Source organism: Haliotis cracherodii, unplaced genomic scaffold (genome assembly GCF_022045235.1).
Source record: "Haliotis cracherodii isolate W230 unplaced genomic scaffold, xgHalCrac1.p SCAF_10, whole genome shotgun sequence".
Taxonomy (NCBI): domain Eukaryota; kingdom Metazoa; phylum Mollusca; class Gastropoda; order Lepetellida; family Haliotidae; genus Haliotis; species Haliotis cracherodii.
The window spans coordinates 27,930,707-27,956,688 of NW_027266265.1; the positions used below are offsets into that span (position 1 = coordinate 27,930,707).

At 38.1% G+C, this 25,982-nt stretch overlaps 1 protein-coding gene across 1 annotated transcript; it reads right to left on the bottom strand.

Annotated features, from left to right (window-relative positions):
* Positions 1-4,098: 4,098 nt before the first annotated feature.
* LOC139448470 (uncharacterized) lies at positions 4,099-25,555 on the bottom strand. Its single transcript, XM_071230021.1, has 13 exons — positions 25,395-25,555; positions 24,161-24,329; positions 14,051-14,206; positions 13,615-13,753; positions 11,832-11,934; positions 10,869-10,964; positions 9,792-9,885; positions 8,331-8,408; positions 7,338-7,429; positions 6,280-6,379; positions 5,813-5,881; positions 4,871-4,965; positions 4,099-4,271 (listed from the first exon to the last, which is right to left on the bottom strand). The coding sequence occupies exons 1-13, from the start codon at positions 25,553-25,555 to the stop codon at positions 4,193-4,195; spliced, it is 1,431 nt and encodes a 476-aa protein (XP_071086122.1). The 3' UTR covers positions 4,099-4,192.
* Positions 25,556-25,982: the final 427 nt, after the last annotated feature.

Consider the following 25,982-nt stretch of genomic DNA (forward strand, 5'->3'; position numbering starts at 1 on the left):
CTGTGCAAGAGTCTGTGACTGACGTTAGTGTTTTATCAAATACCTATATCAGAGTCTTGGCAGAAACTGTAGTAAACAGCAAGTTATTGAATACACATACAACCATGCAAAGGTGAAAATAATCAGAGGCAAATGCCATCATGCTGCTATGACTTAGGGACAGTTTGCACAATAGGAACTCTGTACATGATTGTGTTGCTAATACTTACAATCTAATACACCCAGCCCTGCCCCAAAGATAATGTGGTTAGTCCCCCAGTGTTCAGGAATGTAATATATATATGAGTGTAGTTGTTCTACATCGCACATTAACAACACTTGCAACACTGGCCAAACTTAGGGAAAGCAACCTTGTAAAAAGCACCTGCCAACATGGCAGCTCACCTGAACATTTGAATGTCAATATTTGTACATCATACATAAATTTATAAACGTTCATTCTCTTCTCAGTGCTATACTTACAAAACCTTTGAGGTTTAATCAACAGGTTTATCCATGGAAGATTTTACTTATCAAACAAAAATTGTAATGTTTTTATGAAATTTTGTGAGCAGTTCAGGTGAGCTAAGATTTCGACATATTAATGCAAAACACTGCTTGAGCAAGGCACATGAAAGGTCTACAGCAATTCTATAAATATATTCATGGACGCTACTTGACATTTAAATAGAGTACTGGTGCTCTAACTAAATACTGGTACAAAGATACTCAATCACAATATTGTGGTAAGGCCAAAATAAAAGGTCATTTGTTTCTTGTTTTTTCCATGTTTCCCGCAGTGATCAGTTTGGTCTTCAGTACTGGATTTTGCAAGCTGCTCAGGAGCTCTCAGCCACCAGGCACAGCTCCCTACAGTGACAGATGCCAACAACCATGCATGGAGTTGAACTGACCATTATCATGATTATGTTTACAAACAAAAGATGAACGTTGTGACATCCAATCCACTTCCCCCAGCTAAAACATTTAGTTTGTTTGTCAATTTGAATTTCTATTTCATTTCAACTCTAACGTTATTTATTTAGTGAGAATGTAAGGTGGAAATTGTTTTTCAGTTCTGCAATCTCAAACCAATCTGAATAAACAAAGGTAAATTCATCCGGGAAATCGTAAGTTAATCCCAATTCACTACAATGCCATTCCAACTGACGTACTAACAAAAATTCATGTCACTACATTTGGGGTTTGATGGAAACTTTTCAAGATTCTTGTAATGGCCTCTTGTACACTGTCGGCAGCAATGATACCAAGAGAGTGAGGAAGGTGTCACGCAGGGAAGGAGCTTGTGGATTTGGTACACAATGGCAGATAACTCTAAACACATGTCAATGGAATTGCCACCATGCACATTTAAACCTTAATTTTATCTGTGAAAAACAAGGAACAAACATCACTTTCTGGCCTGGGAGTGAGTAATAATAATTTTCCATGTGTAAATTAGAAACATGTCATTCTCCATACGATTCTATAATAATTAATTTTAGCAATAATAAGTTTAATTACTCAAAAAAATTCTTTGAAAATTTGCAGCATTATCTTGATCATAGACCTGTATAACCTATCTGCAGTGTTTCCTATCCAGATTATATAGGTTTGTCTGTGGGTTTAACATATGTAGTCCTTTTCACCATTTCTTTCATTCTTTGTGAACATTGACACCTAAATGTGTGTCCAAGACATTTGTTGCATTTCTTGCAAGTTGATAAAGGTTAAGATAAAAGCAAATGGTAAAAGATGGCTGAAATAGAGTATCCACATACATGCAAAGAAATTAGCGAAATTTCATTTTTGAAGTAAAATATTCTTTTTGCTTACATTACAGAAACATATGGAGGAGGAAGTTTTATGAACTGACTTATGGTGAATGACTAGGCTACTATAACATCACATGTTTTGCCTTGTTAGAAATATACCAGGTTTAACATACAACTGATAATGCTATCCAAGGATATAGTATTAACATTATTGGTCCTAAACAGGTTATGCTTGTTTCACAGAACAGATGTCCGAGTTACATGACAGAAGAACTACTCTAAAACATTTATATTATAAATAAAAAAATGAGACTTTGTATAAAAGGCACTAAAACAGTTAAAACAAGAACTATCTCCGTACAAGGTATGTATATAAACAATTAGACATACAACTGCATGATGTGGGCATCATGGGACAGCACATTGTGTAGGGGCTCTCGGGCATCAACATATCCATCTTCCCAAGGCAAGAGAGTTAACTGACTATAAAAGTCCAGTTTCAACCCTTGCTGAACTAGGCTGGTATTATGGAGTTACATTTTGGCTGGACTAACGAGTCTATGCATAGTCCAATCAAAATCGCGCACTGAAATCGAAATCCAGTTTGTAAACTGTTGTGAAGATTTCGGTCGATTGCAGGATTTGCAAAGCATGTGCACCGCCGACTTGTTGTCAGCAGATATTTTCCAAATCTCTTCATGTGTTTAATGAAGGTGCTCACATGATTTGATGCATTTCCAATGTAAGACCCGTTTTATCACAATATAGATCTTGATTATGGATCAGATCATCCTGACTGGGCGCCACCATTATGTGTGAAGCAAACGCAAGTGATACGAGAGGTGGAATCTGATTGGTCCATAGGAGAGGCTTAGAAGGGACATAACTGGTAATAGCCACTGGTGGCACTCCGATCGAACCCAGTAATTCCAGCCTAGTTCGGCAAGGGTGGAAACTGGACTTTTAATGTCACTTAACTAACTCTCTTGCCTTGGGAAGATGCAACATATGTTAGGTAGCTCAAGTATGGAGAGGTAAGGAATGAATCTGTTTTCATGCATACTAGTAACAGTTTCATTTTCTATATCGCTATGACAGTTTTTCAAACAACTGAGTTAGGCTATATAAATTCTGAAGCCTATCATTTCGTTCCATTTCATTTCATTTCTTATTTTGAATTTTGAATAAGTTTTATGAATATTCACACAAATGTGATTTTGAAGTTTGTTGTTAAGAGCTGCTCTCAGTAGCCCAAAACAGGTCATTTGCTACAATCAGTTTTGAAAATATTCAACAAAAACATGAATATTTTTTCAACTAGTTTTAGACTGACTACTCTCTCTCTCTCGTTCTGGTCTGTTGGTTAATGAAATATTTCCTAGTTTATTAATCAACAGGTATAGAGAACCTTTTGAACAGGTGATATTTGAAAACACATGATAGTGTGATATTTGAACCAAGAGCCCCTTTAACACAGATACTGTATAGGAGGGTTCATCTACGAGAGGCACTTACTGACACTATCGACTCAAGGTATGAGATGAACCAAGCCTGATGAATCCAGTTCCCCTAAAAAAACTTTGGAAAGTAATACCAAGAAGCATATATATAAACAGACTTCAAATCTAAATGAATATCCTACAAATAAAAACAAATCTGTATTAATAAGTGATATTAATAAATTAACTTGACGTGGTTTAAGAGTTTGTATACTTGTATTTCATTTAAAAATATATACATTATGTTCATGCATTACAACATAGAAAAAATACTATCAGATTTTACTTGCATAAATACATTTTACCAAATCTGATTCAGATCAAAATTTAGATAATTCACAACATATTTTTCAATATATGGCTACTAATCAATGTTGCATCATCCATTAACACACTGACCAACAGACAGTAGTGTACTGAGTTGTCTCCCCTTGACCATGGATTCATTAGTCAATAGATATTTTGTTTGTGTTGGGTTAGTATGGTCAGTGTGGTAAGTGCATTTAAGTAAAGAAAACCAAGTAATCACAGACACGTGAATTGAACACAAAGAAGTCTGTGGATATAAATGTCATGCTTATAATCATTCTATTTCAAAACTGATAATCAAAACATTATACAAGAAATATTCAAAAGAATTTACTTACTGGTAGTTTTTAAAAATAATTATGTTGAATCAGGTTCTACATGCTGCCTTTTTTCACTAATACAATTTGCAAAGAATTTCATCATTTATATACATGTAATGAACATTGATTTTTTTAACGATTCTTGAAATAAATATATCACAATGTTAAAATCAGGATGTAAAACTCATAATTATGAAAGGTGATATGATTGTGTTTTAAATATTCCATTTGATAGGAAGCGATATGATTCTGTTCATGTTTTTTGTGGAAAGATAGAAATGATGAAATTCTTTGGAATGACAGGTGCTATTTAGTCATCTGATCCCCCTGGTTCCCGCCATTTTGTTGAAATCTTGTCTGTCAAATCACTTGCCGATAAATGCTGTTTCCTGGAATAAAATATGAAGATTTATAAATGTAAATGTAGAAGAAAAAAAAGCACAAAAAATATAATTTCCGATTATGTTAGTATTACCATAGCCACATAGATCATGTTTGTTTGCTTTCACTGCATTGCGACAAAGACATGCTGCTCTATAGAAGGAGGTAAAATAAAGAGAGAAATAGTTATGGGAGGATGACAAATCTTTAAAATGTCCCTCAGAATTAATAGTATGACACATGAATGCCATCAGAGTTTGAGATTCAGATAAATTCCAGCCTGACAGCTGGGCTGGCAAGTCTAATAAATTGAAAGTCAGGTTAAAATGATGCCAGTCCAGATTTCATTTACACAGGACTGAAAAATAACTACAGATAACTACAGATGAAAATTGTGATATACATATAGAGACTTTTGGTAAATGCCTCTCCCAATTTAAGTTTTTTTATTTATTTACTAAATCTATAAAAAGGAATTTGGACTAGCTTGTTATAAAAGTTCCCCATCAGCAACAAAAACAGTCCATCTCAAATTGTCAGGGAGGCATGTATTTTAAACACTGTTTCTATGTACGATGTTGAGTAACATTATCGCATCACTTCTCACCATAGAACTGGAAACTTGTCGGAGATGTCGTTCACACAGATGTGGCCTGCCTCCAATTCATGGATGCTCCACCGTAAGAACCTCACACCAAGTTCCTGCATAGAATAAATTACAAACATGAGGTTTATTTGCAATGCTATGAATACAAAGAAACTGCTAGATTTGACTGAAGTTCCATCAACTTTTCAATGATATACACCAAGCTCATTTAACTCAGATGTATAACATTGATATGATGACTCTCTGCTTCAAGACCCTAAGACACCTCTATAGAAGGTCACAAGCTTTGGCTGCCCAATCTAAATGACAGATACATTATTTCTTGAACCAATCGGAAGTCAGCTTTCTGAACTGATTTGGGTTCCTTTCTTTACCACCTTGAATCGGAAATTCTAATTTTTACAAATGAAAACCCACACAGAATACCAAAATTTCTTCAACCTTGGATGTAGATGCCATGGTGCTCAGAAACAACAGGCTGCATAACTCGTCCACAATAATATAATTCCACAACTATATCTTTTGCTACTGGTAAGCCAGGATAACTTAAACCATATCACAAAATGTGTTTGAGACAAGTAGGAGATGCACAGAATTTGGGCCAACATATTTAGTTTGTTAGAGAGGGTGTACGCATGTTGTGCACATGCAGGTCATGATGATGAAATTGACTATGCTCCCGAGGACACACATGTTGCATGTAAGACTATTCAGAGGTTGTACTGGCCATTAGAACTTCTTGTTAGCTGATCCATTGTACTACTTGTCACAGATGATCTGCTACCCCTTTCTTCACAATGGTACGCACAGGGTTAATTGTCAGGTCCCAACTCAACTCAACTCAACTTATCCTGGCGTACCAGTAGTCTTAGAGTCCCCAATTATATTCATTTTCTCGATCATCATCATCATCATCATCATCATCATCATCATCATCATTACCCTCCACTTCTCGACGCTGTCATCGTCCATCCCGAGCCACATCTGTATCTCCTTCATTCTCTTCTCCAGCTGGCAACAAACAGACAATGTTCACAACCTCTTCAACAACCAGCCACCAAACACACAACTTCAGAAAATTTAATGAAAATAAAATACAAGATCACCGGTAATGAAAGACATACATGTTAGTTTTAAAATATAATGAGAAGTCAAAATGTGATTTTTCACCCATAAGGTCCCTGATATCATGTTTGGTCACAAATATTAAAGTTTGACAATAAGGAATTTGTATAAGTCTAGCAACACTCTTCGACCATTTATTTGTGGTACAAACTTCTGCTTGTTTCACAACCTGGTGGACTCAACAAATCAAATTCTCCAGAGGTCAAATTATGACAAAGTCCCATTTCATGACCCTGCTACACAAAGTTCCACACAAAACGTCTCTAAGTACATCACTTTCCTACCTTCTGTATAGATCGAGATATCTGGAAGGTGTCTGGGTTTTTCTTCGCCAACTGACATGAGACTCGGACCTTCTCACGCGTAGCTCTGCAGATGATATACCTGGAATAAGAATCCATATGATAAGTGCTTCACTGAGAAGAGTGAGTGAGTATTGTTTTACGCCGCTTTTAGCAATATTCCAGCAATATCACGGCGAGGGACACCAGAAATGGGCTTCACACATTGTACCCATGTCGGGAATCGAACCCTGGTCTTCGGCGTGACGAGCGAACGCTTTAACCACTAGGCTACCCGACTGGCCCTTCACTGATAAGAACTGTGGATTATTATGTTATTATGAATCTCACCAAGGTACATAACCTTTGCCATGTGTCATTAATAGAAGAATGTATGTACACAGAACATTCACCATTTGTTTCAGCCATTTTGACAGAAAGCAGACGACGCAAACGAACCGGGTTACTTCCCTCCAATGCAATCGCAGAAACATCGGTTCATTTCAGCTCAACGATAATTATGTGAGATAAGCATGTTACCTAAAGTTCTCAGCTGGGTACATGGGTAGGCTACACAAGCAGGCTACACAAGCAGGTTACATGTAGAATATTTACCTGCTCCTTAACAAATCAGAAGCTAATATTTTAATGTAAGGTGAGACAAAACAAGGTATTTCAGAATTATATACGTTTGTTCTTTTTGACAATTAGATCCTTCTTGTGACCGCTACTGGACTCTCAGTATGATAAGTCAAAGTGTGAACAGGAACGATTGCGATATAACACGCAAGAGACACCACATCTGACATAATTAAGTCAAGATACCAGTGCAGGTTGGGCAGCCATTTTTTCAACAGACGGCGACTGGACAATCAGCTAGATTCATTAAACAAGCCAGCCTACTTACCGGTTCATGTATTTTCACATGACAATGCCTGACCAGCCAATCAGATAGCTAGATTCTTTTCAACGACCAGAACAGGGCTACACACACACACAGTGAGTAATTCCTGTTTAAACTCTTATATGTCTTCCACTCTGAAGCTTCAAGGCAAACATACCATATAGTTTTCTTTTTCAGCAGCCCGATGACACAGTCTGATGAGTTGAGGAAATACAAGACTTCCCCTTCATAGTTGTAGCCCTGGCGGATCTGACAGAAATGAGGAAATATTGGCTAGTTCCTTTCATGAAATCCCATGGAAATATACATAATATTAGTACAAATTTCACAATGTTATAGTTGTTGTTTTGTTGTTTAACAATATTCGAGGAATATTCTGGCTATATGACTGTGGCCTCTAAATAATCAAGTCTGGACCAGACAATCCACTGATTGATATTGTGAGCAACGATTCACACTGTTGGGGTACGATGACATGCCATCAACCAAGTCACCGAGTGACCACGATCCATTAAGTCGCCTCTTATGACCAGCATTGGTTGCTGGAGACCGATTCTAACCTGGAATCCCCACTTTCATAATAAGATAAAAGTGTACATACACTCGTAGCAACCCATTCCATTGATATCCATCAATATATACTGTGCATGGTGCAGATCAGAGTCCCGTTAAATTTGTTCAATTCCATTAATAAATTTGAAAAGTATACCACCTGAGGGTATCAATTTTGTTCTGTTCCCTTAGAAGACATAAAAAAATTTCATGCAGTAGTGTTTCACTTACGCAAAATAATGTATGTTCCTATCATATAAACCGAGTACGGTTCATTTCTCGGCTGCATATAATTATCAAAAGCACAGTAGCAGGTGAGCTTATCTCCCTTTGGCCACTTATTAACATGCTACACTATCACCCAGTCCCTTTCTGTTGAAGACCAAGTTTACATTCAGACATAATTTAGTGTTAAATATGCTTTCAGGTTTCAAAAATATACATCAGGAATAAAAGAGTATTGTTTTTGCTAGCATTGTTTTGTGCAATAATGTCCTAACGCGCTGTCCCTTCAGGTTCAACATGACACAGGCCTACCTTCCGACATTGTGCATTTGCTTTCAAGATGGAACAGCAACATATATATGTATCTTCTTACCTCAATCATTCTTTTCTCTACCTCTCCGGGGGATATGACTTCATATTCAACAGTTTGTAGTCCTAAAGCACGAGCAATCTGTGAAAATCAAGACTATATCATACTCCTGGAACAAGTTCTGACATAGGGATATGAAGTTCTGATTAATATAATCATATTTTATGTCTGTTTTATTATTTGTACACCTCTCAAATGTCTCATCTCATCTATCATGTCATATTTCAAGGAAGAAATCAATGCAACCGACAATACGATTCCTGAAGTTCTACAAAGTATCCTCGCTGAGTATGATAAGTCAGTATTAACTTACCTAGTTGAACTACATAGCCCACTGAACATTGTCATTGTATTGAGATGCACAAAATATGGCTGAGAAAGCCCAAAGTTACCCAGGTTGTTAACCCAGGTCGTTACCCATGATGTTACCCAGGTCATTACCCAGGACGTTACCTAGGTCACTACCCAGGTGATTACCCAGGACATTACCCAGGGCGTTACCCAGGTCATTACCCAGGTCATTACTCAGGTTGTTACCCAGATCACCACCCAGGGCACCACCCAGGGCATTACCCAGGTCATTACCCAGGTCATTACCTGGGTCATTACCCAGGGCGTTACCAGGGCATTACCCAGGACGTTACCCAGGTCATTACCCAGGTCATTACCCAGGTCATTACCCAGGATGTTACCCAGGTCATTACCCATGATATAACCCAGGTCATTACCCAGGTCATTACCCAGGATGTTACCCAGGTCATTACCCATGATATAACCCAGGTCATTACCAAGGATGTTACCCTGGTTGTTACCAGGTCATTACCTGGGTCATTACCCAGGACATTACCCAGGGCATTACCCAGGGCGTTACCCAGGTCATTATCCAGGTCATCACCCAGGGCATTATCCAGGGCATTACCCGGGGCATTATCCAGGGCATTACCCAGGTCAATACCCAGCACATTACCAGGGGCATTACCCAGGTCAATACCCAGGTCATTATCCAGGTCATTACCCAGGGCATTATCCAGGGCATTACCCGGGGCATTATCCAGGGCATTACCCAGGACCTTATGAAGGACGTTACCCAGGTCATGTAACATTTTGGTGAAACCACAAGCACCCAAAAGACCCTTATCAGGATGAATCTTGAATTCAAACCCATGACCAGTGGATTATAAGTCTAGAATAGCTATAACTCCTATCCTTTGGCTTCTGATGTTAAATTCCCCAAATCCCTGTGGAGTGAGTGAGTGAGCTTGAATTAACGTTGCTTCTAACAGTATTCCAGCTACATCATGATGAGTCACCTTAATGTCGGAGGAAAGCCTGAAGTGATGCACTTTTGTCAAACCCACCAGCCAGGTATGGTGCTGACAAACCCAGAAACATATCTGGGTGAAGCGGGATTCTAACCCCTGTGGAGAGGGCATTGTAATGCTACTAGCAGTGAGTGACACTGACCTCAATACCAACGTGTGGTGGAAGTGTTGACAGCTGGGTGTCGGAGGGTGGCTCCAGGTCTGTGCTGGTCCATGTGATAAATTGTAGCTGGGGCCTGATAGATCAAAACACAAGATAAATATGTCTTGTTTAGGTTTATAGGTAAAATGATATTTACATACAAAATTAGCATTAGACACAACCATATTCACATGCCACATACTGGTAGAATTATCTCCCTTTGACCAACACCCACTGATGTACATCTCATTTCTGTTGTTGTCGTATTTCATTGGTGAAGGTAAGGTTTTGTTATACTTATTCCCATAATTCAGTTTTTTTAGTATACATGTACATTGATAAAGGAAAAAGTAGAGGATTATTTCTATTAACTGTACATTAGTTTTTGCCAAACTAGGCTGGAATTTCGTGGCTCTACTGTAGCACCACCAGTGATGATTACGAGTAATGTCCCTTCTATGTCCCTCCACTGACCAATCAGATTCCATCTCTCATATCACTTGTATTTGCTTCAAAACGGGGGTGCCCAGTCAAGACGATTTGATAGATAATTAATATCTATATTGCAATAAAACGGATCTTAACTCGCGAAGTGCGAACCTTGATTATAAACATGAACAGATTTTAAAAATTTCTGTCAGCACCCAGTTGATGGTACACATGCTTTGCAAATCTGCATATTGAATCCATGTTCTTTACGACTGGATATCTAGTTTGTTACACGATTTTGATTGGACTCCCAGATTCGTTAGTGCAGCCAAAATATAACTCCATAATTCCAGCCTAGTTCGGCAAATTTGGAAATTTTACTTTTATAGGACTTTTGTAGTTCAATGCTCATGACTTCAATCACTATTTACAGACAATTGTCATATAGCTAGAATATTGTGGTGTTAACAAAAAAATGCTGTTTAAAAAAGGTGGTTTCCAGGGGCCCATTCCATAAAGCGATCTTAGCGCTACGACTATTGTAAACCTATGTTAAAGTATGGGAGTTAAGATCGTCTTAGCACAACGATTGCTGTGTGAAACGTGTCACAGGACATAACTGTGTTGAGATCCACTAAAGCAGCTCACACGGGCAAACTGGAGAGGTCTTCTACATGCTGATGGTGTGGCGCCAGTATCTCAAACACTGCTGTGTACCGACTCAAACACAGGAATTGTAGCAACCTGGAACATACATCAATAAATACTCCTGAATATGAATCACAGACTGTAGGGATACTGTATGCTGGGTCATGAAACATTGCCTTGCCGTTCACTATTGACACGAAGGGACAGTGAAGTAGCACAGTGGTTAATGTGTTTTCTTGTCACCCAGGGGGATCAGGTTTTATTTTCTATGTGGATGTGTGAATGTGACATGTAAAATTTAAAAAGACATATATTTTTTCAGAAATAAGTATTTATTTTGAAAGAGACTTTAGCTCACAATCTGTGAAACAGTGTGAAACTGTGCTTAAATATTGGAATACAATTTTCTTTGCAAAATAAAACATATATAGCCTAAGAATAATTAAAAATCATAATATAAACCTAAATTAAGGAAACCTATAACTCTGAATGAACTGAATTGTTAATTGGTTGGTGAGAATGCTTAGAAACTTCCTGTAATGTCTACTGAGTATGTCAGGTTGTCACTCTAACTGTAGAGATGACAAACCCAAATTGAGGCAATTTGGAAAAACCTTCCCCAAAAAGCTAAAACAAATGTTTATTACTTGAATATTAATTATATGTATATGTGACAATAAAATTTGTAATAAAGCCTTTTTCACTTCATTGATGACTAACTAAAATATCTAAAGTTAGCATTAACACTGCACCAGTAAGTATTGTCATGCAGAATAAACATGGTTTTGTAGCCTTATTTGTAGTTGAATGCAGCACTTAGCAACATTCCAGCTAATTGATGACAGCCTGTAATTAATCAAGCCTGGACCAGACAATCCAGTGATTGATATTATATAGGAGCAAAAGGCTGTATTCATAATCTAATGCCTAACTTGCTGCCTGGGATGCCAGGATGACCCTGACCTTTGTTTGTCTGCAGCCTCCATCTGATCCAAAACATCCATGACAGTAGTGCATACTTCACGTGCAATGCGGAATCGATCCTCAGGGTAACGCTTGATATCCACTGAAACAAAAGGTATCATACAGTATAAATGTATACTCCATTCGGAACTTGTGAGTGAGTGAGTTAGGCCATACACCCCTTTGAATAATATTTCAGTTATATCACATCTCACTTGTTATGTATGATGCTGCCAAACAAAGATGAGCATCTGGCCTGGGATTCGAGGACTTGATAATAAGATTCTGGCATGCCGGGGGGGATCACACTTCAACACTGTGGACTGGATGCAGATAAATTAACGAGGCAACCCAGCTGGTAACTGAGAAGCAGATAGTATATTCAATCTGGCAATGCAGTATTGTATTGTGAGACAAGCTGGCAATACAGTATTGTATTGTGAGACAATCTGGCAATCCAGTATTGTATTGTGAGACAATCTGGCAATGCAGTATTGTATTGTGAGACAAGCTGGCAATGCAGTATTGTATTGTGAGACAATCTGACAATGCAGTATTGTATTGTGAGACAAGCTGGCAATGCAGTATTGTATTGTGAGACAAGCTGGCAATGCAGTATTGTATTGTGAGACAAGCTGGCAATGCAGTATTGTATTGTGAGACAAGCTGGCAAAGCAGTATTGTATTTACTAATTTACACTGGAATATGACTGTCTTTGGCACCTGAAATTATAACACAACAGAGCCCTATTACAGTACTACAGGTTAATCCTTTCAGTAAAAGTAACCGAAAAACCATCTTCCCGAGGCAAGGCGGATAAGTTCTAGGCTCGATCGTAGTGCCACCAGTGGCTATTACAAATTATGTCCCGTCTGTGTCCCTCTGATTCCACCTCTCATATCACATGGAACTGTTTCAAACAAAATGGTGGCACCCAGTCAAGATGATCTAAACCTCCAGTGACGTCATCCTTTTGTTCTCCAGTTGGGTTAAATCTCACAAACATGGATGCTGTAATGTCCCCAGGATTTTATAGGATACTCCAGGCTTATTTGCTATATAAAGTGTTATAATATCCCAGGTATTTTATTAATACAACTTCCGTTCAGGTTGTAACATGTAATGTAATTTAAAATCAAATGACAAATGTTTTCTTCATATACCCGAGGATCGAACACGCAACCTTTGTATCTGTAGCACAGTGACCGTACCAGTAGGCTAAAGAAGCACTGATAAATCGCAATGCTTTTCAGAATGTCTTTTGCAAGAACTGTTCGAAAGGAACAGATATTTTCTGCCCGTTTCCTTAGGTTCATGGAAAGTAGCTAGTTTGGCAAGGGTGGAAATAGGACTTTTAAGTCAGTTAACTCCCTTGCCTTGGGAAGATGTGTGCCGACTGCCCAAGACAGTCTGTATTATTGGGCATGTCAACTAGTTTCCCATTGCAACTGTAAGGAAGCAAAACACACCACGGCATAAGTCTTCTTTCATACCTTCATACTGGCATACTGACAACAAATGTGACTGTCTGATTAGATCGGACAGCGTACAAGTCCAAGTTCAAGATTGAAACTATAACATGTTGTTGAAAGTGAGGTTTCACATGTCCTATTTATACAGTAAGAACAAAAGATATTTGGAAATTGTATAGCTTGATACAATGAGCCATACATCACGGTATATTCATGTCACATACCACTCAATAATTGTTTAACAGTTTATTCCAAATTTTATCAACAATAAAATTAATTGGTCATTCTAAATAATCATATTGAGACTCACATTTTCTTCTAAATAGTAGATGGACGTTCTTGGATCCTCCACAAAGGACATATTCACCATCAATCATAGTGCAGCTGAGATGTGCTGCCTCCCCATTGGCTTTCCTTGTGGCCACAACATTAGAGGTAGATTCTATTGGCTGAAAACATACATATATAACCAATCATAGTGCAGCTGAGATGTGCTGCCTCCCCATTGGCTTTCCTTGTGGCCACAACATTAGTGGTAGATGTATTGCAAAATATTAAGTTTGAATATCCCTTTCCGAAATCCATGGTTTTAGCCACATTATGATGATAGGTAGATCTGTTTTGAAGCTCGTGGCATTCTACTACTGAATATTTCTTAACAAGTAGATCTGAAAACTTAAGATGATTCAAAGAAATTCAGTTCCAAATTACCAGTAGTAGTTTTCTGCAAAGCAACTGTGACATACCTGAGTAAAGTATTTTTTCCAAGTGAAGTTATCGCCCTTTTCCCTGTCATCGTCATCACCAAGGCCCCCTGTAAATTTCTTCAGGGCATAGAGAACACAGGTGGTTCCTCGATGTGGGCCACCCTCAATGTTGAGAAAACAGTTGCCCCTGGCAACCTGAAATCACATATTTTAAATCTTACAGAATAAAGTAAAACAACTAATCCCCTTAAATGTATACATTGTAGGGCTGGGACGGGTAACTCGGGTACTCGGGTACTCGGGTCGGGTTGGTACTGAGTAGGACCAGGGTACCCACAGAACTACTCAGACCCGTGGTTAGTCACATGATTATATTGTTTAATGGCAAAAATTATTTAAAACTCTATGGTTACACAATACGTGACAAATGATCACATTTCTTTCCGACAATGCACACATTCCTTCTGACTTAATATGTTTGCATAAAGATAAAACTTCAATCAACTTCAGTGTATGCATGACAGGATTGGTTTATACCTGTATCTAAATACATTTTGACACGAGAACGGACAAACGTTTCACAATCGGACATTTTGCAATCTCATTAAAATCAGATCTTAGTTCTCGCTACCGCTAAAAAAAGATCTGAGGACATCCCATTACGGGTCACGTCAGACCAACCTTGCGCGAACTTTGACCGACCAATGGAATGACCAATCAGAAGGCAGCTTTCTCGTGCTTTACAGCAATAATTTCAAATTGGCGACTACGCTTCGAAATATATTTTGACAAATTCTCGATTACAAATTAGAAACCTGAACAAAAGAACATTCTGGAATGGCTAATAGATGGTCTAGATTGTATGGATTCAGTCGTTCAACCCGTAACTATCGTTAGGAATATCCCGTGTTAATGTTTGCAAGGTTGTATGATTAGAAATCACATTCCGACTGTCACTTTTCAGTGACGCTCTGATTGGTTGGATGAAAGGTCGTTCTGACGTGACCCCTATTCGGATGTCTTCAGATCTTTGTTTAGCGGTAGCAAGAACTAAGGTCTGATTTTAATGAGATTGGACATTTTGAGACTTACAATGGGTACCCGGGTCGGGTAATAGTGGGGTTGGTGCTGTACACACTAACCAATTGCGTCAATGTGGATTAATTGTCTTCATAAGTCATCCTGTGCAATATGTTTGTCACGTTTATTCACGTAAAGCATATTTATTTATCTCCAGCCTTATTTAATAAAAATTTCACGAGGGATTGACTGTCATGTCAAATATTATTTCTAAGTGTGCCTTCAGACACTGGAACCTATTTTGAATCGTTTCAATTTTAACCGTGCCAGAAAAATTTAAAAAGAACTGACTTGAAGTGCAATAACTGAATACCAAGCTTCAGGCAATAGTTATTCAAGATTATGTCAGAAAAATCACTGTTTTACCCTGCATGCCAAATAAGTCAATATATATCACATATGATGAACTGTTTAGCTGGCCCCAGGTTCCTAGTTTAATTAGCTAGTTGCTCCGAATATCCATAAAGCTGGATGGCTTGATTATAGATTTACCTGAATAATTGACACCTGTCACCAAGCACATTGGACAATCAGGGGAGGTCAGCCAATAACATGAGAATGCCTGAGAGAGATTTGTGAAACTCACACAAGTTTAGGTAGGATCACAGAACAATAGAAGCAATTACCCTGAATCATGAACATCATTTTCGTGATTTTCAACAAAAAAAAAGATTTTTTTCTATTTCATGCCTCATTCCAGATATATGATGACAGTCTGTAAATAATCAAGTCTGCGCCAGACAATCCAGTGATTAACATGCAACGTGGGATACAATGACAAGCAATCAACAATCACTAAGCCTGACCACCAAATACATTTACTGATTTAGTCACCTCTTATATCATGGTATTTTAGGGAACTGAATATCTTCCATGCAACTTAATAGAAAATACTCAGAACTAGTAACAGAGGACACACCAGCAGCACAAGGAATACAAGTAGGGCGGGGACGGGTAACTCAGGCCGGGCGGGTACTGAGTAGGACTCGGGTACCCACAGGACTACCAGGACCCATGGTTAGTCATGTGATATATTGTCTAATGAGAAAAATTCACTACTATAACACCAATGTTGCCTACAAGTCGCTAATGTTTGCATATATTTCTGACTATATGCGCATTCCTTCTGACTTTGATATGTTTGGAATAAAGATACAGTTCAGTCAACTTCAGTGTATTATGATAGGATTGTTTTATATATGTATCTAAAAACCTTTTGACAGAGGTCTGGTAAACAATTCTAAATACAACATTTTGTACCCAACTCTTGAGACCTACAGTGAGTACCCAGGTAGGGTCGGGTAATAGGGGTCGGGTACCCAGAGTGTAAATTTGGACTCGTCCCAGCTCAAATACTAAGATCACACATCAGTATAAACATAAAGGTAAGTTGTTGAGTGCGGTGAGGGTGTTTTGACCCTTTAAAACCACAGGAGATGGGTTACAATGTAATAAAACTGAAATTGCCATCTAAATGAGTTCTTCTGGTACGAGTTCACAATTTTATCAAGTATGAAACATCTTAAAATATTTTGAAAAAACATTTAAGAAAGAAACCCATTGACACCGTGTGACCGAGAATGTGTACGTTAGTTTACCAAGAAAAAAACAAAAACACTAATTAATTACTATGCACAATTCCCGAGTGCCTCAGATCTTGAACTACAATCAAGTCACAATCCAAATTCAATATGACACAGCAAGCTAGGAAATACCCCCTAGTTATCTCACAGTCTTCCCCAAATCACCATGGCAACTCTTTGTAATTAAGTAGGGACATGCTCTTCACACTACTGATCAATCTTAACGAGGAACATGTGACTTAATCATATTAGCAATGGTTCACAGTGAAAACTTGACACCAGTCAGTAATCCCCATGCTTGGCTGAAAAATCAATGCGCTTTAATTTCTTTTGGATGTTTATGTCAAAATAATGTGTCTCATCAAGTTCAAATGGTTGTCAAATAATTTATTCCGCACGGGATACACAAATTTCTAGGGATATAAAAACCTGAGTTGAAGAAAATATAATCACTAAAATTTTAAAATCAAACATATCAATCACACCAGGCAACATATAATAGGAACATGTACCTAATTTGTTACTTAGAGAAAAAAAAACATTCACACAGAGCAACATAAAAAAACTTGTTTCTTATCAAATATTTTTAAAGCGGCAGGTAGGGCAGGTAGAAACTTTAGGTGAACTTTCTGACCAGCTAGTCAGCATTAAGGCTTCTAAATTCTCAGTACCAGTGAGCCAAACATTCAGACACACATATCTAATTTATGTACCATAAAACTATTTTAATCAGGGATTTTTTAATGCAAACAAAATAGCTGTGCAATTATATTATGTTTGTGTTCTACATCATGAGCAACATGGCATTGACATCCAAATGGGTGTACCATCAATTGTATATTGAGTTCTGTGGAGGTTTTCTTTTACTAAGATCCAAATTTACCAATCAAGGTGGTAAAACAATTAAGACGATTTGTTTTAGAAAGATGACTTCAGATTGGCTAAAGAACCCACATATATTTCATTGAGATTGGGTGGCCAAGGTTTGCTCAGTGTACCCACATTTTTCTATGTTTTCTCAAAAACAAGGATTATGGGTAATCATGGTAATATTTAGAATCAATTCAGGAACTTGTATTTATGGATTATCCTTATTGTGAAATAATGTTGAAGGTCCCTTACAAAAAGATTTTCAAATTTAATACAATTTGCACAGGTAATATACAATTCCTCATAGAATGTGATTAAGTCTCTGAAAATAACTCTTTCTCAGTTATATTTCTACAAAAAATAGCCTAAATATAAGTCATTGTATACAAAGGCCTCTTCTACATGACACGATAAAATCAATCAAATGTCTGTTTATTTTTTTAATTGTTTGCAGAAAAACAATGTTTGAATACTTCTTTTGTATGGTAGTGGGAGACAATTGATGGTGCATTTGTCAAGAATCTAACCGGTACATGAAACCTGGAAATGGCCACTGTTTTGTGTGGCTTGTCAGAAAACCTGGGTAGAGAAATTTACTGCAAGGGTAGAATATGATCAGCTCAGAAATGAGATTCAGATTTTCAATGTTTGTCACTGAAAAGATCAACTATTTTTAAACACGTGTAAAAAAAATGTGTATAAGGTAAGTGAAAGCCATGATAGGATTGTTCGGGTGATTCATACTGAAGACCATGGTCGCTTAGTTTATAAATTGCTTTTTAGATACCCTGGTTTTGATAAATCATGCCGTTGTGAAACTGCTTTATGTATTATATTTCCCCAGAACAACAGAACAAGGACATTCATAGTGTCTTCAAACAATAAACCTTTTGCTTTGGTCACTGGATTCCAGGGAAGTGGGGATTCCAGAAATAACATCCTTGGGAATCCAAAGTATCTTATCTAAAATCTGATCTCAATTCCATCAAATAAGATAAATAATATTGACTGCTGTAGCTTTGTTTTGAGAAATAGGCAACAACAAAAATAGTTGGCCACTCAAAATACTTCCATGAGCGCTGAAGTCCTGTGAGTTTACTGACAAGGGAGCTGGGTGATGGTAATGTCACCTCCTGAATGGAAGCTATTGTGGGGAGTAGGTCCTGTGAGTTTACTGACAAGGGAGCTGGGTGATGGTGATGTCACCTCCTGAATGGAAGCTATTGTGGGGAGTAGGTCCTGTGAGTTTACTGACAAGGGAGCTGGGTGATGGTGGTGTCACCTCCTGGATGGAAGCTATCGTGGGGAGTAGGTCCTGTGAGTTTACTGACAAGGGAGCTGGGTGATGGTGATGTCACCTCCTGGATGGAAGCTATTGTGGGGAGTAGGTCCTGTGAGTTTACTGACAAGGGAGCTGGGTGATGGTGATGTCACCTCCTGAATGGAAGCTATTGTGGGGAGTAGGTCCTGTGAGTTTACTGACAAGGGAGCTGGGTGATGGTGATGTCACCTCCTGAATGGAAGCTATTGTGGGGAGTAGGTCCTGTGAGTTTACTGACAAGGGAGCTGGATGATGGTGATGTCACCTCCTGAATGGAAGCTATTGTGGGGAGTAGGTCCTGTGAGTTTACTGACAAGGGAGCTGGGTGATGGTGATGTCACCTCCTGAATGGAAGCTATTGTGGGGAGTAGGTCCTGTGAGTTTACTGACAAGGGAGCTGGGTGATGGTGATGTCACCTCCTGGATGGAAGCTATTGTGGGGAGTAGGTCCTGTGAGTTTACTGACAAGGGAGCTGGATGATGGTGATGTCACCTCCTGGATGGAAGCTATCGTTTGGAGTAGGTCCTGTGAGTTTACTGACAAGGGAGCTGGATGATGGTGATGTCACCTCCTGGATGGAAGCTATTGTGGGGAGTAGGTCCAGGGTGTTGGTCATAATATAAAGATGACTCAGACACTGGATAATCGAGGATGAGAGGGGGGGGGGGGGGGGGGGAGACATAGATGGGACAAAACTCATAACAGCCACTGGTGGTGCTACGATCGAATCCAGAAATTCCAGCCTAGTTCGGCAAAGGTGGACTATGAAAGTGAGTCAACTCCCTTGCCTCGGGAAGATGGTCGTCACACCCGAATGGGCATGACTGTTGCTTCCACTATGGGCCATTTCAGCAATTTCTGATTAGAACATAGCAGGTCACTTTGATATTGCTGTGAAACTGCTGACTAAGTGTGAATGCTTTCTACTCACACATTTACTGCACAAATGTAAGGAAAATCCCACATGGGATCACTCACGCTAACCTTCACTTCCCTGGTTAAGTGCTTTCTGAGATGAAGTGGTCAAAGTTTAAGGATGTTCAAATGTTAAATGTTCAGCTGAAACATTAAGGAACAAATGAGAGTATTGAATGAGCACGATAAGAGTGTCCATGATGGACCTGAATATGTCCATCAAATTGCAATTACTATCAATCTATTTCTCCTCCAGTAATGGATAATGTTTGGTATAAATAAGAGAATGTGGAACATTCTGAAAATTCTGGAAAATTATGAATGTCAAGTTTTGGTAGATCTGGCAATCTAAATAGATCTTTGTATGTTGTGAATTGGGAAATTGGTTCCGATTTTAATAATTGATCATTGGTTACAATCAATCCGTTTCTCCCAAATGACCGATCATCAATCATAATCAGTACTTTTCAGAAATTAACATGTCAAAGTGACTGTTTTTATCTTGATTTCAGCTTAAAACTATCCAGCAAAGGAAAGTGTGGCAAGTTACAGGAATCAGAGATATCTTGCCCATGGAGGACACACAAATAAGAAGAAACACAACACTGAAGCACTTTTAGGACACGATTTCATCATCAGTCTTTGGTCATAATAGGGATGGCAGGAAGTTAATGAATTATATTCCTGTTTAAGTCATAACTTGAAATTAACAAAACAAAGTAATAAATAAGTAAATTACCCGACATGCGTAAATTAATAATGATTGCATTTGTATCTTACTCTGTAGATTTAATTAACAGTCAAACACAATTTTTACCCCATAGAAACAAACATTATTAATCCATAATCCATATAATGATAAGATATAACAAAACCCTAAAAAATTGCGCTGTTTGGCAAGGACTAAAGGACAAGTGCCAATTTCTATCATTGGTTTATCATCACAAAATTCCTCTTCTCTAACATCAATTGTGGACATATACAAGTGGCCGCTGCATACATTCAGGGCAACATCACATCACTTCATCATTACATCACTACTAAGTTACAGTCTTACAGGGGTTCAAGGGTTACAATAGGTCCCTCGGAACATTAACATTTTTATTTCCACCATTGAGCTAAATTAGCGAAAGGCCTTAAAATTATAGGAACAACTGAAATCTTTTCCAGCACAAGTACATTTTTAAGATATTTATACTGAATGCAACTGAAAATAAATGGAATATTCAGTTTCACAAATTGTGTCTGTTCAAAGATGTTTGGTCTGTTCTATGTTTCGGGCATGACTTCAGATTCAACGTAATGTTAGGTTCTGTATTCCACAATACCTGTCAAAATCCAACACAGATAGGCACTTGTAGTGCATAGTTACTACATGTGTTTACAGCACTGGAACATTTAGGGGATTTGTCTGTGAAACAAGTGGACAAGGGACACTTATGCCCAATTCTGCAGTCCTGGGATCCTTCTGGGGCACCATCAAGCCAATTAACTAAAGATGTGGAAACATCCTCAACACTGACAGCCCACCTCCCCTGTGACCTTCTCACCCCAGTCTCCCACAGTAAGCAGGTCATTACACTGAAGCACCTCTTGACCCCACCATCTAATCAGCACTCTTAATTAAAATACCCCACAAGATGGAGAGTCTCAGCTCATTATTACTTCTTTTTCCTAGCAAGGTTTCATCTGAAATAAGCTCAAATAGTTCCCTTCCTCAGTTGAATATTAAACATTCAAACAAGAAAATTACTTTAAAGAGGTGAGGTGAAATGGGGTTTAACGTCGTGTCCAAGATACCATGCCGCAGTTTAACATGAATACCCCACTCAGACACAGTATACTGACTCCAAGCCGACCAGTCCTTGTTTTAGCCCTTAATGCCAAGCGCCAGACAGGGTAACAACAAGTACTATCTTTTAACGTCTTTTGGTATGACGCAGCCGGGGATCAATTCCCTGACCTTCCGCTCTCCGGGCGGACGCTCTACCACTAGACCAGTCCTCAATTCTTGCGGTAAAGGCGACTATGCTTGTCGTGTGAGGCAACTAACAGGATCGGGTGGTCAGGCTTGCTTACTTGGTTGTTGCATGTCATCGTATTCCTGTGATGTCAATCACTAGACTGTCTGGTTCAGACTTGATTATTTACAGACCACCGTCATTTAGCTGGAATATTGCTGAGTGCAGCATTAAACAAACAAACAGTCCTCAATAAACAAGACTGACCAGTGTCACAGAGGCATACATACAGTCTGTTTGATCAGACATTGCATGGTGCAAAGCATTGTCTTCCTCTATTTCTATAATAAAATTTATAAATTATAATCAGGGCTAATGTCGAGGATCACAGCATCAGTCAAGAAGTGATCATTTTGACACCTAGGCAGCCCTAAGCCTCTTTTCACACTAATCCACACGTTATTTATCTGAAGTCTGCTAGAGAAACAATTATATTTAATATAATCATCAATGTCTTGTATCATTACCAAGAAGCTTACAGGTATCCCCTATTACTAGACACCAAAACTAAATTGTGACACATGAATATCAAATAGGATCCATCTTCCTTTTATAAGGAAATGATGTAAGAACAATGTATTGGTTATGTCTTTCATAAATATGTTAGTAGCATTTGTCACCCAGAACCACATCATTTGTTGAATACGTATTCCCTGTTCACATGCACAACATTTACTAGCGTAAGTAATTTTGCACGTGTAACTATACATACGTGTGTATATGTAAATTTACTATGCGTTCACATGAAAAGCATCATAGGTGTGTAAATAAAGTATATAAATTGTGTAAGGCACACATATTTGTCAGTCTGATTACGCCTTTCAACACAAAACAGGTTGTTTTCCAATCAAAGTTGAATGAGAAGAGAGTTACTACAGCGAAAATTTTCGTGTAAAGCAACGTGTGTTTGATTTAATTTGTACACAAAGTTTTGTCTCCTTGAAACCAAAAGAAAACACTGTCTGCTCAACTCTGTATATATGCATAAAAGTTGGCAACTGTTGACAATTTGTTTGGTGTTGGCAAAAGAACAGATATTAATTAGATCATCCTCGTGTTGACATAAACGTTTACATTGCAACATGTACACACAGTGCAAATTTACATTTACATTTGCACCCGCTCCAGACATGATGCAAATTTGCTCCTGGTGTAAATATATACATGAGTAAACGTGTTCACATGACAAGTATACTCACGTATGTATTTCTACACACGTATGCATATATACACACATATGTGAACGGGGTAATAGTTAACATTGATGTGGCCAACTTTTTGACAGCGATCCACATTTAGACTATAACCTACTCACCACCAACTTAAAATTGAGGATTATTTGTCCTGAGTGCATTAGTTTTGTTTTCAATTAATTCACAAGGTGCAGAGAATCCATAATTCTAAGTTAGTTGCGAGTAGGTTATACTCTGTATATCCAACAGTTAGACTAACATATAGTCTGAAACATTTGATTACACATAACATTTCGCCGCTCTAAAATTAAAACAAATAATTTTTCTCATGCTGATTGTAAAATAGAGCTGACCAGAGCTGGCTATACTTGCTCTTGTTTGTATATCTAGATGAGCTTTGTTTTCATAAGATAAATATATTCCACAGCTATGGTGCAGGACTAACACAGTCTGAATGGTGTGAGAAAATGAAGAAAAATGTGGGTTTCAAGTGAAGACATCAGCTCAGCTACTCTATTGTTGGAGCAACTTCACATAATACAATGGATGATGTCATTTTCAATCATTGGCAACTATGTGTTCATATGACCTCAAATTGTTAAAGGCAGTGTATAAAATTCCCCAAAATTTCAGTCAGACTGGCACCTGTGCAAAGTTACCAGACCAGATAAAGTGTTGCCAGTCCAGAATTTTCTAAATTAACAAACAAAAGTAACGAAAGGGGAAACATAAGAATAGTACGGTTTACTGTTATTTCTCTGCAAATAACAATAAACTGGGAGATCGTCAACTTAGTAACTTTAACTCCCAGGAGTGCAACTTTGCAAAACTGACCATCCATCAGCAAAATAGACCGTCTCAGACTGTCAGACAGACGGGTATTTTGAAAGACTGCTAAAGGCCTCTTTGCAAACAATGAAAACAATTGAACATTTGTTATAATGCTCCATAAGAATTATTGAAAATAGACTGACCTGTATCCCTGATGTGTAGCATATCATACTAATACCCTTTTCTCTATACAAATATATTATAGTGAATGTGTATCTCTTTTCATACCATAAAATTTCAGTGTCATTATATTTTATAGATAAATAAGATTACAGTGGAAAACAGGTGAACCACTTCAAACAATATATTTCTGTTATATATGTGTTAAATTTACCTTTTCTCGTATAGACTTGTTATTGTCATAGATTTCATCATCTGGTCCATGTCTTGCAAATACTTTGACATCAATCAGATTTCCTTGGTATGCATTCGGTAGAATACCCACAGGCACTGAAGACTTGATAACCTTAAGATATGGAATACGTACTGCCCAGTCTAACCAGCTGGAAAAAAACATATTATAAAGGAGTTATACTGTGGTAAAGAAATATTTTGTCTAAATACTAAATATTTTTCACACATTTTTTACATCACATAATAGGTATGAGCTGGGCTGTAATCTAGCTATGACTAGCAGCTTATTGCACAGTAACAAAGTCATAATTTGGAATTGGTTTTCCCCACGTCAACTACATGTGTATGTAAAAATAAAAACAAACTTTGAAAAACTTGATCTTACACTGTTAAGGCAAGGATAACACTGATAATTCTTTATACAATTTCTGGAACCAAATGCATTTGACATTATTCCAAATACAACTTCACAGTTTGAAGTCATGAAACATTCAATGATAATAACTTTATTGTATGTAATAACATTTCAGGGCAACTTCTTGCCCCTTCATTGCCTGGTGGAGGGTTACCTAATGACAGAGCAAGAAGTAGCCCTGACATGTTGTTACAAACAGTAAAGAAGTTGTTATCCATAAAATGTATCATGTCGTCATGTTCTAGCTGAGAGCTACAATAGGATCCGGCAAGATGAGAGCCTCGATGGGGTCCTTCAGTCAAGACATGACCTTACATCGTCTCATATCTTGATTGACGCATATCGTGGCTCTTGGCTCCATGTTCCTCTAACTTCTAAACGCCCATCAAAGACTTAAATCATAGTTTGTCAAGATTTAATTAAGATCCTTGTATTATTTTGGACATACTTTTATCACTCTGATTCAAAGTACTTGGACCAATGTAAGCTAATAATATCTACACTTATCTCAATTCCAAGACATTTTGAAATCAGTTGCCATTGATAAAATGGGTCATTGTGCATCTGCAACATATTGTCAAAATGAAAAACATCAACAAGTTCGATTCATCATTACATTTAATTTCAATTAATATACAATGGGAAAATATTATATATTTCCAATTTTAACGACAAATAGTTGCAAATGTGATGCCTGACAATGTCAGGCAGGTCAATATGGCAATATTGTACACTAACTGAAGCAAAGGTGGGCGGGGCTGTTTTTGGCAGTCAACAGTTTCAGTCAATTATCACCTACCTTGCTGCTTTTGAATTTTCCTTATCTATATCATATGAAACATCAAGGCACTTTAGATGTTCCGATACATCTTTGAGGAAACAATTGCCCTCTAGTTTTTGTAAAATTCCCGATTTCACATCGTCTGCTGCTATTGTTTCCTGTTTCATGGGCGCGGCCATATTACAGTGCCGCAGCAAATGTCACGTGACCAGTAATTGACAACAAACAAATGGACACAAATAAAACAAACGCTCTTTCAAGAATTCTCAACGCGGGTTTTCCATTCGAATCACAAATCTTGTGGGAATCAATACAACGATCGAATCACTGTAAAGTGAAAAATATATATTTCTTGGTCTGTGGAAGTAACTCGAGGCTTTGTTGACAAGGACCAGCACTGGGCGTTGATAAAGCTTCCCTGGTTACGCGAAGTGAACGCCCCAAGTAGCTTTAAATTTGGATCCACGCAAAATACATCCACTCAGTATCCTGTGCAATGTCAAAAACGTGTGTCGAGAGGAGATATTCGTCCAGCATGTGAGTGAGATCTTTCGTCACGTGTTGCAATCCAGTCTGCGCCGACGGCCGCCTGCGATACGTTTCCTG